Source organism: Blastomyces gilchristii (genome assembly GCF_000003855.2).
Source record: "Blastomyces gilchristii SLH14081 genomic scaffold supercont1.16, whole genome shotgun sequence".
NCBI lineage: Eukaryota > Fungi > Ascomycota > Eurotiomycetes > Onygenales > Ajellomycetaceae > Blastomyces > Blastomyces gilchristii.
Genome location: NW_003101667.1, coordinates 1371196 through 1385309, shown reverse-complemented (window position 1 = coordinate 1385309; position 14114 = coordinate 1371196). Strand labels below are relative to the sequence as shown.

The 14114-nt window shown below is 46.7% G+C and overlaps 4 protein-coding genes across 10 annotated transcripts; 3 read left to right on the top strand and 1 right to left on the bottom strand.

Moving 5' to 3' along the window:
• The first annotated feature begins 114 nt into the window (after positions 1 to 114).
• On the top strand, positions 115 to 1430 carry BDBG_06915. 2 transcript variants are annotated; one of them, XM_031722835.1, is made up of 2 exons: positions 115 to 418; positions 538 to 1430. In XM_031722835.1, exon 2 carries the CDS (start codon positions 612 to 614, stop codon positions 990 to 992), a length of 381 nt encoding a protein of 126 aa, XP_031579842.1. In that variant the 5' UTR covers positions 115 to 418; positions 538 to 611; the 3' UTR covers positions 993 to 1430. The 2 variants fall into 2 exon arrangements, with proteins under 2 accessions (XP_031579842.1, XP_031579841.1); XM_031722834.1 differs by having other exon boundaries at positions 492 to 1430.
• Positions 1431 to 4006: 2576 nt separating this feature from the next.
• Positions 4007 to 8800, top strand: BDBG_06913 (metalloreductase transmembrane component). Its single transcript, XM_031722833.1, has 3 exons — positions 4007 to 4158; positions 4212 to 4397; positions 4495 to 8800. The coding sequence occupies exon 3, from the start codon at positions 5775 to 5777 to the stop codon at positions 8151 to 8153; it is 2379 nt and encodes a 792-aa protein (XP_031579840.1). The 5' UTR covers positions 4007 to 4158; positions 4212 to 4397; positions 4495 to 5774; the 3' UTR covers positions 8154 to 8800.
• BDBG_06912 (GNAT family acetyltransferase) lies at positions 8456 to 10814 on the bottom strand. The gene has a single exon (XM_002622748.2). It carries the CDS (start codon positions 10570 to 10572, stop codon positions 9493 to 9495), a length of 1080 nt encoding a protein of 359 aa, XP_002622794.1. The 5' UTR covers positions 10573 to 10814; the 3' UTR covers positions 8456 to 9492.
• An 8-nt stretch (positions 10815 to 10822) lies between these two features.
• Positions 10823 to 13731, top strand: BDBG_06911 (transcriptional activator). 6 transcript variants are annotated; one of them, XM_002622747.2, is made up of 6 exons: positions 10823 to 10993; positions 11071 to 11456; positions 11679 to 11759; positions 11854 to 12871; positions 12939 to 13475; positions 13558 to 13731. In XM_002622747.2, exons 3-5 carry the CDS (start codon positions 11703 to 11705, stop codon positions 12944 to 12946), a joined length of 1083 nt encoding a protein of 360 aa, XP_002622793.2. In that variant the 5' UTR covers positions 10823 to 10993; positions 11071 to 11456; positions 11679 to 11702; the 3' UTR covers positions 12947 to 13475; positions 13558 to 13731. The 6 variants fall into 6 exon arrangements, with proteins under 6 accessions (XP_002622793.2, XP_031579835.1, XP_031579838.1 ...); XM_031722832.1 differs by having other exon boundaries at positions 10857 to 10993; positions 11074 to 11445; XM_031722830.1 differs by having other exon boundaries at positions 10857 to 10993; positions 11071 to 11445; positions 11854 to 13475.
• The last annotated feature ends 383 nt before the right edge of the window (positions 13732 to 14114 follow it).

Below are 14114 nucleotides of genomic sequence, written 5' to 3'. Positions count from 1 at the left end.
CAAGGGCGGTGGGCGAATATAACTAGTTACACGTGACCTTGCACTGCTCCCGCAAACTTTATCTCAGAGAATTCTCTTCGCTGCTAGGTTGCATATACAACTTTATTCGCAACCGTCGTTTTCTTCTGCTCTGCGTAACTTGTCTCCCTAGTATCCCACATATGAGTCACGAAATGGGAATCCTTACTCGCACAGTTATCAATTACGAATATCTCTGTCAACCTGCATCTCCGCTATATATATATATATATTGTAACGTGGAAAACTTTCCACCGCGATTCCTGACATATATTCCTGGATAGAGATTTAAGGGAGATGCACTCCAATTACATCTTCAATTCCCCTGAACCACTCACCTAGCTACATCTATCAAGCGAATAAATTACTTCTCTAACCCGTGAAAAAGACCAAAAAATATGTAAGCAGGCACCTACCAGTAATCTCTCGGGTCTATGCTTATGTAGCTCTCCCGGGCGCCGCAACGAGATCAGAGTATATCAGTTCAGTGTATCCCCTTCTCACACACTTCAAATTCAGCGGAAAATAGAAGCTCAAACATGGTGACCACCATTCAAGTGCTGGACCGCCCCTAGGACCATCCCGACAGCATAATGCTCCGCCACGCGCAACGCAGCGAACTCGCCGTGCGGTATAACACGCCGGATTCTGAGTATGGGCCCAAACCGACCAAGGATGACGTTACTGCCTTTATCGTTGCATATATAGACGCGAAGCCGGTGGGATGTGGAGCGTTGCGGGCACTGAGTAATGTAGATGATAACAATAATACGACGGTCATCGGCGACGATCCGCAAATCCAAACCCAGTCACAGTCACAGCCACCGCCACCATTGCTCCCCGCAGAGGCCGAAGTAAAGTGTATGTTCGTCGTCCCTGAATTTAGGGGCAAGCGTCTCGGAATTGCTTCGGTTATTCTGGAGGCGCTACATGAGCGGGCGCAGAGTCCGGAGGTGGCGGAAGCTGGTGTATGAGACGGGCAAGTTGCAGCCTGATGCGATCCTGTTTTACATGAGGGGAGGGTATAGACCTATTGAAAATTTTGGGCATTATATCGGCTCAGAGTTATCTGTGTGCTTTGAAATGGAGATTTAAGCTCTGATAGGGAGTGAAATAAAGAAAATTGGTGATGGGTTGGTAGTTGGGGACATCAACAAAATGTTGTCCGCTTGAAACAATTGTTTTGCCCTTGGGTATAGACATGGTTGAGTTCTCTGATAGAAATACAAGTGGATACTTTCCCACGCTCTTTTCAGTGTTGGTGGATAGATTTGAACCCCAGCTGCGATTCCTGGGCTCAGGGTCACGCTTATGAGGACAGAGCAGGATCGATAACATAACCACTGCCCCAAATGGCCAGTGTAGCATGTAAGTGAGAACCTAGATATTTGAATATATCCACTAGCCTCGGATCGTTGTCCATTTTTATGCAATCAATCCTGTCATAGACATGAGGAGGGAAGTATGATATCTCTCCGAGTGGTTAGAACTCGACTGAAATATATCATCATTGTTGAAGAAACCGGTTTCTCCATAACAAAATACCTCACCTGAATCCGACGACAGATCGAATTTCCAGCCAAATTGATGAATAGATAGCGTCAGTTCCAGTTCTAAGCCGTATGAACTCATTTTCACCAAATTATTCACAGGGACAGAGCGGTCCAATGGAGAGGATGTGTCTATGGTTTCCGCGATCTCTGTGATCTCCGTGATCTCCGTGATATCGTCTGGCAGTCCCGATCGGATGAAGGGCTGACCTACTCGTCTTTTAATCTAACAGCGCAGCAAAGCATCCCCTTGATGAGTGTATTGATGAGTCAGGATAAGGGGCCGGGGCTGACGGCGCTTAGGGAAATCAAAAGCGCCCAATAGATGTTAAAAAGCACGGTCTTGAAATTTACAAGCAGTAGGGGAAAAAAGATGTATCTGTGCACTCTCTGGCCTGTCCCTGGCAATGTACCTAGGCTAAAAGAGTATCCCGGCAGTGGTTATGTGATAGGCCCGCAAGTGCGGGAATGGGGACATGCACGGTATATGTGCTAGGCATGGATGGCTGTTAGGCTCTGTGAGAGTGCGCAGACTAGATTTCGTCATCGAAGCCCGCCCTGCACTGCATCGCGTAGTAGCCTCTGATATAGCTAGCACCACACACCTCTGACATGCGATCTTGCATCAGTCAAATTCTGAGACATCTTCGATCAGGGATGGAGTACATATGTAGAAGAACGGTTAGCCGGCATTGCATGTTGTGCAATCACACAATACCCTTGCTGTGATGTAGTTAGTATTCATCGTCCTTCCGACTTCTTCGTAAGCATCCCGGTAGATCAGCAAATGCACCGTTTTGGAAAGGAGAGAAAACAACCCTTCATAACTTTGCTCCAAGCAATCTTCGGGACCCGTGCGGAACTAAAAAAAAGAAAATATTATATGACTAGGCACGGATTAACTCATCATCCGCTGCGAGACTCTCTAACTTGCCGGGGAATGTTTGTTCAATACTCCGAAAATAATGTTAGCATTGGCACTTGGAACATTCCCAAATCAACCATATCATGTTGGAAGGTGTAACTACGGAGTACGGAGTTAAAGATTGCTTGATTGAAGATTGCTAACTAAGCGAGAAGTTATTAACACTTAATTAACTAGTTAGTCTGACATATCTTTGGGTGATCCGAGTATGATTTCGCAGGATTCGGAGTTTAGATGTAGAGCATGGGCTCATGGATGCTGTGGCACAGCTGAATGCGCCGGATGCGAATTGGTCCAAGATAGAGTAAGGAACAGGAGAATTTGTAGTTGCATCATTCTAGTTGTATTGCCTTGGAGTTTCCTTTGCGATGAAGATGTGTTGTGGAATGTACTTAACTTTGAATTGATTCGTGTTGTACACCTTTTACATCGTGCTGACTCGTCTCTCTGGTCTGAATTTGAGCAATTCAAACGAAAGAAAAAGTTGCTGCTAAATAGGAGGATGACTACCCTAATAAGTCATGTAGCCTGACTTAAAGAGCCACTGTAAAAGCTCCACGTACAGTACATAAGGTATGGCATTTTGAAACATCATAGTCTAAATCCCTGCTTGTGGATTGAATATTAAGGAAACAAAGGTTGGTTGGTCCCTTAAGTGCATCGCAGCAATAATGCAGGTCAGAAGGGACAAGGTATGATCTTACAGTAGTTATGTGTTCAGTTACTCACTCACAATCAATGATGGAATACTCCATGCACGCTCACTATTTTGTTCTCCGTGCACCTTCATCAAGTCTTTGACTGTTTGAGAAGTGAAGGTAGCGCTGATGGCGAGCCAATTATTTCTAAAAATATTAAATAATTAAATGGTTAGTTAGTAACTTAGGTAGGGTCGGATGTAGCTCACCGCCAAACCGCCAAACCCTCATCGATACATCGATATCAAGTTGTATATAGTAAATAGATACCGCTGACCGCTGCGATACTCTGAATTCTTGATAATATTTTATGCGCAAAAATGAATGACATTCTTTCTACATTGAATTATGTATGACCCTGAAAGCCGCAGACGTTGCACTGCAATCTGTGATGAATCATGGTACAAAATAGCAAGAAAGAAGTAGATTAATATCACTAAGTTATCAGAAGATCTGTTAAATTGTTGAATTGTATGACAAGGTGAGACATAATACTGCAGAATAAAGAATGCAAAGATAGAGAGAGCATAGAGCTTCAACAGAGAAAATATATTCATGAATTTTATAACATTTTTCTCTTAATAATGAAGCTGAATGGATATGTATGTATTTCAAAAAATAAATATCATACTATGTCAGTACTAGTTACACAGTATGGTTGGCAGCGGTAAACACAGCTCTCTCATTCGCCTGCCCCGCCTGTTGTCTCCTGTGATTGGCAGGACTAAGTTTAACTTACGCGAGTCAGATACTGTACTGTAACTACTGTACTGTACTCCGTACATTATTACATGTTTAATCGCATTGAGGATGGATGATGGCCCACAGCTTGGCCTGATTGATTGCTTGTAAGTTCCAATAATAATTGCATGGTAAGTTAACATTCATTACCCTGTCTCCTTCACAATATCTTCACAATATCTTCACAATATCTGCAGCAGGCCGCAGATGGCGGCCGAAAGTATATGTATGTACCGTCACCACATGCCGACCTCTCCATTCCTACTGACGAACAGCTAGAACAGCACTTTTGAAGGGTGACCTTGCTTGGAGATGTTTAACGAGGCCACTCTATCAATCTGGCAAAGCCTTTCTGATTGGCCCTGGCCTGGTGCAACGGATAAAGATCGAGTCTCAGAGCCAAGGCAAAAAGCAATAATGGAAATTCCATCTCGGATGCGTGACGGCCATCCTGGTTGTCACAATGTGAGCAGCCCATTCCTCGCTTCTGATTCGATCACCATGCATCCCCGCTCCCCAAAGGACGGGCTACGCAGCGTAACTAACTAGTTAACTACTGCAGAGAGGTCCAGGGCCCCATCGCCGAGAGCGATGTCTCCGATGCAGCCCCGCAGCTTTCTCCACGCGCTCACATCCCCTCTTCAAAAGTCAAAAGCGCCTGCTGAGCGCCATTTGGATCTTCCCAACTCTGGCATGAACATACAATAAAAAATGTGCCCTCCAGCGTGAAAGCTCAAACAGCCGCCAGCTTAACTAACAGACAAAAAGAGACCGTGAAAGGACCCGCCATTTTCCAGTCACACTCCACAATTCATGCGTCTCGACAAGCTGTCGAATGCTGTCAAGTAACTCTACGTTTTGACTTCCTCCTACCCGCTGAACATCTACGCCCATCACATCACATTACACTGTACATTACTCCGTACATTATTACGTCCAAGACCATCGACCTGTCTGCCAGCCAATTAATTCCCTTCCACTAGCAAGGCTGGGTCCGGTTAGTACGGCCAAAAGCACCCCTTTCCGAGGAGGTAGCTCCTGTTCCACGGTCTCCGGTCCCTCGAGCCGGGACATATATCTAGCCACCTGCCTTACAGTTTGCCGAAGATACCTCCCATCAAGAGACCATCAGGCTAGCCGTTGTTGCTTGACTTGTAGTATATTTACATTCATTCGTTACTCTAATATCTTTTTGCTTTTGCACCCGCTTCGACACCAACCCTGGCCGGCCTGCTTTGGTCCGCTCCTTCGTTTTCCTGCCTTAAATCGTCTTCCCAAACTTGTCTCATCGCAGGATCGTGGGAGCCAGTTGCACTGCTTCTACATAATCTGTCATAAGGTCTGACAAGAGTACACGTGTTGGGTCCGAATAGCACAAACCAATTGGAGACGAACTTACACGAGCTTAAATCTTCACCTTTTCGTATGCCGTTACTTGCTACTTCAGTCGTCGCGCCGCTCTTCTGCTCTGACTCCATCTTTGGCCTTGACAATATGCACATTAGTCAATAACCGTTGACTTCTCGGCTGCTGTGGCAACTCTAGACATTGACCTCGTTGATTCCGTGAATATCCTACGCTTTCTCCGTCGTCTTGCGCATCGGTTCCGCGGGTGAACAACTGTGTTATAAAAGAGATACCATTGACTGGTAGAAGTGGCAGCTAGCCAGGTTGGGAGCTGGTTGATTAGAGGAAGACAATTGTCTGTCCTGAACGGAACGGGCGAGGCGAAGGAAACTTCAAGTCAGGAAGGCCAACATATTTCCATGATATATTAGCTGGATCAGGAATAGGTGGTTTGCATACCGCAATTTGGAGAGCGCCTTCGAAATCAACGAAATTATGTCACCGCTAAACAGGTTGAAGGATTCTTCGGGAGTTTTTCCTAGAGGCCTGGAATCATTGGTCTCACTGGCGAAACGCATCTCAATTCCTCCCGACGTCCACCAATCTCCAATAGAAATAGAAGAGAGCCAGAGGGATCCATGGGCAGAATCAGGTAAATATGCCCTTGGCTGGGTATATTTCTCCATCATCCTGCTCATTGCCACGACTTTGCTCTATCTTTACAATGTTTGGTGCGATAAGATAAGAACAGGCCTCTACAAGGAAGAAGTCCTCAATAACAAGACGTCATCGCCACAATCGGATTTCGAAATGACAAGCCCTGGTACTGCCAATTCTTCACGCAACTTCTTCCCCCCAGAAGGCCCACTTCCATCCACAACCCCGCGTAGACAAGAATCCTCAATATCGAATCTATGGCTTATTAACTACCTGACAGCGTTTATAAGGTGGCTAGTCTACAGACCAATTCCCGTTATCAGAATATGGAAACTCAAGATCGTGCCCCCGTCGATGGGTGCCACTGTTATTGTGTTGATGGCTTTAATCTTTGTTACGCTCTATTGTTTCATACCCCAACCTCTCTTTTACAGCAGCATCCGAGCCGGATCCCCTCCCTTAGCAATACGTGCCGGAATGATAGCCGTTGCACTGATGCCGTGGATAATCGCGCTGAGCTCGAAGGCAAATCTCATCTCCCTAATGACTGGCATTGGCCATGAGCGGCTTAATGTGCTCCATCGGTGGGGTGGCTACCTTTGCCTCTTTTTGAGCCTTGTCCACATGATTCCATTCTACATTACCCCTGTCTGGGAGAACGACGGACTTGAAATATATGAGAAACTTCGCACCGGGAATTTGTATATCTATGCCTCTGGACTGGCTGCATTCGCACCGCTTTGTTTCCTCTGCGTCCATTCCTTACCCCTGCTACGCAACAGGCTGTATGAGCTCTTTGTAACTCTACACGCCCCTGTCAGCGTCATCTTTCTCGGTATGCTTTTCTGGCACTGCAAAAATTTCTTGACTTCTTGGCATTACCTGTTTTCTACCGTGGCGATCTGGGTAGTGTCATACTTTGCCAGACTGTTCTTCTTGAATTGGACGAATCCCTTCCGCCTCTCCTGGCTGATCGGAGAAGAGTCCGCAGTCACAATTCTCCCCGAAACTGCGGTCAAAGTCACGGTTCCCACGCAGATGAAATGGAGACCAGGCCAGTACGTCTATCTAAGGATGCCGGGCATCTCATTCTTCGAAAATCATCCCTTCACTGTTGCCTCTCTATGTAGTGACGACTTCCCATCCGAATATGGCGAGGAGTACCGAGATATGACACTTGTCTTTCGACCATTCAGTGGCTTCACCGGCAAAGTACTCGACACTGCTCTTGAAAAGGGTCCTTATAAGACATATCGCGCCTTTATAGATGGACCTTACGGAGGCATGCGGCGGGAAATAGCCTCATTCGATGACGTAGTATTCTTTGCAGGAGGCAGCGGCATCACAGCCATTGCTAGCCAACTTCTTGATCTAATCAAAAGAATGCGAGATGGCAAAGCTCTCACGCGAACGGTGCGGGTCATCTGGGCCCTCAAGCGTCCGGAAACGCTGGAATGGTTCAAGGAAGAATTGCGAATATGTCGTGAATACGCCCCTCCAGGCTCTGTCCTTTGCCAATTCTACCTCACTGCCGCGAAGCGCTACGATGGCACGACCATGACACGCTCGAGACCCCATAGCACCGTCCTGCACGACCGGATAAACGACGTCTTCCAGGGAGTTGCCAGCAAGCGAAACTCCGCCTACATCCGTGAAGAAGCCGGCGGCGACTCAGAGCGCGAGAAAGAGCTCCGCCGCGAAAACGAGGACGGCGTCGCTGCCCTCCCGCCTGCCCATCTCCATGAACACCACCAAAACTACCACCACTCGCGCTCCCAGGGCCCTGAAATCATCGCCCCTGTCCCCATCCCTAGTCCCGCACATCCATTCCCCTCGTTCCCCTTCTCCCACCCAGATTACTTCAACCAGCAACACCAACACCAACACCAACACCAACAACGAGATATAGAAGACCCACGGTCGTTCGACTTCGGCTTCCCCAGCACCCCCACCCTCTTTCAAAAAAACCTAATGCGTTTCGCCTTCCTCCCGACACAGAAACGCGACGGCTGGCGCACCGAATACGGCCGGCCGGATATCCCTTTCATCCTACGACAGTTTTCCAAGGAATTTGGCCGGCGTACGTGCGTGTTTGTCTGCGGGCCGCCTAGCATGCGGACTGATGTGGCAAGAACGGTTGCGCAGTTGCAGAGGGTTGTTATGAAAGATCCTGGCAGGGATGAGTTGTATTTGCATACGGAGAATTATGCGATCTGAGGAGGACGGGTGATGCTGGAGCGCTGTGGGCCGGCTTTTTGTTCCAGTGAGAGTGATTGGCATATCGCTATATTTTGTTCTTGTTATTTTACCAGCGTCGACATACCTTACTTCTTGTTCTTTTCCTATGTTCATGTTTGGATGAAAGACGGATACCCGGGTTAGGATTGTGATTTACTTGGATTGAAAAAATTCTTATCTTTTGGATGCAGAACGATGGGAAGGACGGCTACATTTGTTTTTCCCACTGCGCATCCTGTCAAGGATCTGAAGAGGCGGGGAAAACCTCTCTTTTTATCCTACCACTATATATATATATTTATTTTCTCCTCTCCCGTTTTCCTTCTTCCTCCATTTCTCCACATTTTGAAGGCTGCATAGTGAAGGCTGCATTCTTACAGTATATATATATATATCCAAATTCCGGCCGCTTTCTACTTAGCTAATAACATGTATAACCTGCGTATTAGGTACTACAATTATACCTTTCTCCAACAGATTAAGATTCTACAAAACTAAGTCTATTAGTTTACACATAGAGCCGCCCGCACGTCTTTTAAGCATGTATTCTGCACATAAAACTTCTTATGGAAAGAGACAGATTCTCATAGAAAATATATGTATTAGAAATTAGGTACTGTACATCCAACTTCTGAATCGTTTAGATAGTGCTGCGGTTTTTCTATCCTATAATCCTTAGAGTGGTATAGGCAATTCGCCGGCCCCCCCTTCACACACACACACTCACTTGTTCTCGGAGTTGGATATTGATTTCTACGCTGGATCTTCAACAGGATTTTTTGTCCGTAAGAGAAATAGCGACAGAAGTTATAATGTTGAGGGAAACGCGGAATCCTTCACCTCGTAGACGAGATGTAGATGGCAGTTCTCGTTTTCTCAGCAAATTTCCGCGGGTCGGGAGATGAGGGGGGAATATATATATATATATATATATATATTTAATGAGATGCCATGAGATTGTAGGTATATATAGTTGGGGAGGGCGAGGTACGATTCGGCATAATACCCTCATTAAGAATGAATGGAGTGTGCGAGGCGGTTACGCGTTTGGAGATGCATAGCTGGTTCACCTGCATTGGACGCGGTTGTGCGCGGATGATGAAAGGTACATGGTCGATACCATTACGCAGACGCGGTCTTTCGTGGCTCCTTAAGGGGTAGTTGAGTTGAGTTTGTGCAGGAGGAATAATGTGCGGTAAACCCCCATGCAAGAGATCTCCCAGAGGATCAGAAAACGGCATTGGGCTGTGCGTGCGTAAAGCAAACATCTTTCGCCGAACTCCAGGCATAATTAAATTCTACGTCATTCGCCAACCGTTCAGGAGTTTTTCGCTCGTTTCCTAACACACTCTTGCATGTCGATGGTGTCATAGTCCTCCAGTTTCTCTGTGGCAGCAGCAGTGTCTTCCTCCAGCTCAACCTTCTCCCAGTCATCGTCGCCTTCATTGTCACTGCTCTCGACGTCGTCAAGTGGCTTAGACTTAGTGCACTCATCATCTTCGTCCCATTCCAGCTTGAGATTGACTATCTTCGCGCCACCAGGTTTCAACCGCCTGTAATACCCTTCAACCACACGTTCTTGGACCGTAAATCCCCGTGCAACGTACCAGAGCAGCGCTTCCTCGTTAGTCTCGTGGACATGCGCCGTAACTGTCCGGATATTGTAATGCCTAACAATGGTGGATACCGGCCGCATTGGCGTTCCTGGAGGGGCTCCTGGATCATATAGCAAGGAGTCTAGTAGGGACGCAGCTATGCCCCTACCACGATAGGGTGATAGTAGGTGTAGAGTTTGTATGTATAAATTCGTCGCCTGTCGCAGTGGGCGTGAAGCAGGCGAATCAGGGGATGTGGGTAGCGGTTCTAATCTACATCGTATCCCACCGATAACTTTATCTGAACTCGACAGTAAGGGTACCTTGGCAGGTGTGGAGAAGGTAGTTGCCGTTACATCGGCGACGGGGTGGTCGTGGTAAATGGCAACCCGTGACACGGAGGCGACAATGGGATCTGTGATTGTGGCCGTGTAAAACGAATTTGGATAGCGAACTGGAAGTAGGAGGCCTGTAATTCGCATCAACGACGGGACATGCGCTGTCCTGACTGGCTCGACAGTGACATTTGGGTGTGGAGTGTTAACCGTGTCGAGAGAGCTGGGGTAGGGTTTTGGCTCCAAAGCGGGGTTGGTGTTACGCGACTTGTCAACGCGCGTCGAGGCTAGAGATGGTGGAGGAGCCGAGGGAGTAGTTTGAAAGGAGGGAACGTTATTTCTCAAGCTCGACTTATCGGCATTTGGTCTGCTATTGTTTGTTCTGTTGTTTGCTGTAGATGGTGAGGAGAAAGGAGGAGGAAGAGTGGCTTTGGCCGCCGTGGTCCTCGCAAAAAACGGGAATGTCATAAGTTCTGATGCGTAGGGGGTAGAAGAGTTCTATTGTCGCTACATTTCTCTATTAAAAGGAAAACCCAGTCGCCATATATAACAAAAAAGTAAACGGGCCACCTTGTCTAGTTGAGAAGAATGCTTGATGGTGTTGATATTGGCGTCGTTGGAGATGCGATGCGGCTTAAATAAGATTGCGGAGATGAGATTAGATAAGATAAGACCTTCCCCTGTTTCGAGGTACGCCAAGTTCCGTGAAATACCGTAACATTACCGGATTTCTCCAACAAAGACAGACGGCAGAAAGCTGTAAGCTTCATTTGGACAGTTCATCGTGCAGCTACAACGACGCCTACTCACAGACCGCTTTCTTCACAACTTGGTACCACTCAGCGGACGGAGTAGCGTACACTTTTTTGGGCAGTTCTGCTTAGCGGAGGTTAGTTTTGCCTCCCCGTAGGACTTCGTGCGGGAAATCACGAGTTGACGTTGAGTTAACGGCTAACTCTATACCAGCAGGTTGCAGGCCAGGTTCACATCGACGCCGCTTCCTACATATTTCCCTATAAATGAGCGCCTAGTGAAAGACATAGGGTTCCTCTCTTTTACTCCTTCTTTTTTGTTTTTGGATAGCCCTCGTCACCACTAGACAAACAGACGCCGCTCGCCAGTCCAGAAGTTGCAATTGGAACTGGCAGGCGCCAGAGACAGAAAAAAGAACCACCCAGCGAGTTTCATTGCAGAAGCATACAGTCTTCATCCTATCGGCTAGCTTTCGTGTTGGATTAAACGCATGGAGAATAAGCTATATACATTTGGGACAAAGGAATCGCCGCGGTCAAGGGCTGCACCTTGCGGAGGTTGTTCTGAGGTGAACCAGCTGTGTCCATTGTAAGCACTAGGTCAGGCCCTTCTCTGCCCATGTTGAAGTCACTCCGTCACCGCATCATGGCCTCTATATGCACTTGAAAATCCCGGGAAACCCCACGAAAACTAGCGATGAGGGCTTTTGCGCAGGTGGCAAGGCGTCAACCTGAGAACTTTTTTACCACTATTTCCCGAAATGGTGCTGAATGGATTTGGTGGCCCTTCATTGATTCATATAAACTGATTTAGGGTACTAGAACAGGGGAAATTTTTTTTCCAGCATGGCTGGGACTGCGGATGCGAACAACGATATACCCTCTGCGACCATGTCTAAATTGGTAAGCGCCCAACCACCCTTGTTTGATTTCGTGGCTATGGATAGCATTCTCTGTTCCGTGCAGCTTACGGTTGCGTGGTCTGACTGGCATGCAGATCCGGAGTGTTCTGGACGACACTTTCTACAATATAATACATGACATTGTTGCAAAAGTCCACCGTGAAGAGAAAATTGCGCGCATGAGGTCAGCTGTCGTCCTGGCAAAGAAACTTGGCGAGGAAGAAGCAAGCCGCCTCCAAGCAAATGATCTGGTAGCACCTGAGAGCGGATCGGTCGAACCTGGTGCCACTGCTCCGTCAAGTGTGAAGCAAAAAGACCACGATCCCGTTCGGGTAGAGACAGACGGTGCAACCTATGACAGTGGGAAAGTTTATTTGAAAGGGAATCCATTTCAAGTGACCAAAGAAATCCTGTGTCCGAACTGCCGTCTCCCCCGTCTTCTTTACCCGCTCTCCGGTATTGGCTCTCGACCACCACCGGATCCATATAAAGAATACTGTAAAAAGCATCCCCCGATCATCATGCCTGGCCATGATGTTCATGGCAATCCATTCGCCACAGATAAGATAAACAGAAAGAGAAAGCAACAGCCACAACAGCAAACCAGCTCAAACACGCCTGCATCTAGTCCACCATCAACACCCTCAACACCCTCAAACTCCTTCAAACACGTTGTCGCCGAAAAAATCTCCTTCCCCACCGTGAAATGCCCCAACTGCCCCCGCTACTTCGTCGTCACCAGAGTCGCCCAACACCTCGATAGATGCCTAGGCCTATCAGGTAGGCAGACGAAACGCAACCTCACCCCAATGGATAACGGAACTAATACCCCAGCGCCACCTCCAATGAAACCTTCAACTCTCAAACGTGCCCTTCCCAGTGGCGACGACGATGCGGCATCCGGATCCATCACCAAAAAGAAAAAGTTAAACACCCCAAAGAAATATTCCGGCAAAAAGCCCACACCACCAAGCAAACTGAAGATCGGAACCACGCCCGACATGGCAGCCGCCATGGATATTCCCGATTCAACCCCCACATCGGCGGGCGGTGGCGGTGATATTGATGCTGCAAGCACCACAACAACTACCACTACTGTCACAACAACATCGAGTAAGAAGAAACTGAACCCAACAGAAGGAAAACAAGGCAAGCTAAAAGCGAGATGACATTTTTGAAGACAGGTAAAATTATACTATGATTGATACGAAATGTTCCGTTCCTTTCCGGGGGGAAATGGGGGGATAAATCCCCATTTTCATCCATCCTCTATTTCTTAACGCCCGCCATCCCATCACGTCCATTCCACACTCACTAATCTTTCCTTCGACTGTTATCCGTCCATACCTAACGAAACCACGCATTTTCTTATCATTATTCCGTTCCCGTTCCGCGCCCTTTTCTCTTCTTGTTTCTTGCTTTCTTTTTCTTATCACAACAAATGCACTTTACATATCATTTACATTCGGAAAGACATACATACGACGAAAGACGGGAACTCATTGGCATCAAAACGGAGTTTATTTTCTTTTCTTTCTCATCCTGTTTTGGTAGGGTTTGGCCCTTTTCGTTTTTCCATTTTCAATTCGATATACTTTACATGGATATGTATTTACAACTCAATAGAAATGCCATCAATCCTGAGCTGGCTTTCTTATCCGGTGGGTTGGTTCGCTTGGCCCTTTTTTGTTGAAAAAAAATAAATCTAGAGTAGAAGGTATGATGTATAATATAGAATGCATTCCATTCTCCTCACTCCCTTCTTTGATACTATCCGCTCTTCTAACCCTACATTTTAGTTCTTTTTCACTCCACAATTATACCTTCTCTCTTAGGCGGAGAAGAATTTTGACTATAGTTTGTTATTCTGCACACTTTTCCTGCACTATTTCTCTCTTCCCTACCAACATGAATACATAAAAAAAAGAATCAAAGAACCAAAGTTGTATATCCACACCCATCCAGCCGTTTACAATACAAATAAGCAAGTAAGTGAGTAAAGTGAGTAAAGTAGGTATGTGCATGAGCTGTACATTATCTGTCGATATATATGTCGGAAATATCACCGGGGCTGAAGAGGACTAGTGTCAGCTGTGTTGAAGAACACGGGTATAACGTAGAGAACGAAGATACTACAAGGGAAAAAGATAGTAATTGAATAAAATAAATGTATGACACAGAAGAAAATGTACTGTACGATCTAATGTATATCAAATGCCAAAGCAACCAACATTGAAACTGGAGATAGATGAAGAAGTGGAAGGGGAATGAGTTGATGAGGGACAATTTGACATAAGAGATGGATGGATGGACAAGGCAAGGGAGAACTGAGGAAAAAATTGAACGACATAAAAAA

What these genes read in the sequence shown, in the direction of transcription:
- BDBG_06915 (XM_031722835.1), top strand. Translation starts at nt 612, where the DNA reads ATGCTCCGCCACGCGCAACGCAGCGAACTCGCCGTGCGGTATAACACG.
- BDBG_06913 (XM_031722833.1), top strand. Translation starts at nt 5,775, where the DNA reads ATGTCACCGCTAAACAGGTTGAAGGATTCTTCGGGAGTTTTTCCTAGA.
- BDBG_06912 (XM_002622748.2), bottom strand. Translation starts at nt 10,572, where the DNA reads ATGACATTCCCGTTTTTTGCGAGGACCACGGCGGCCAAAGCCACTCTT.
- BDBG_06911 (XM_031722830.1), top strand. Translation starts at nt 11,703, where the DNA reads ATGGCTGGGACTGCGGATGCGAACAACGATATACCCTCTGCGACCATG. An exon ending in CTGCGACCATGTCTAAATTG is followed by an intron (nt 11,760 to 11,853) that starts GTAAGCGCCCAA and finishes ACTGGCATGCAG; the next exon opens with ATCCGGAGTGTTCTGGACGA.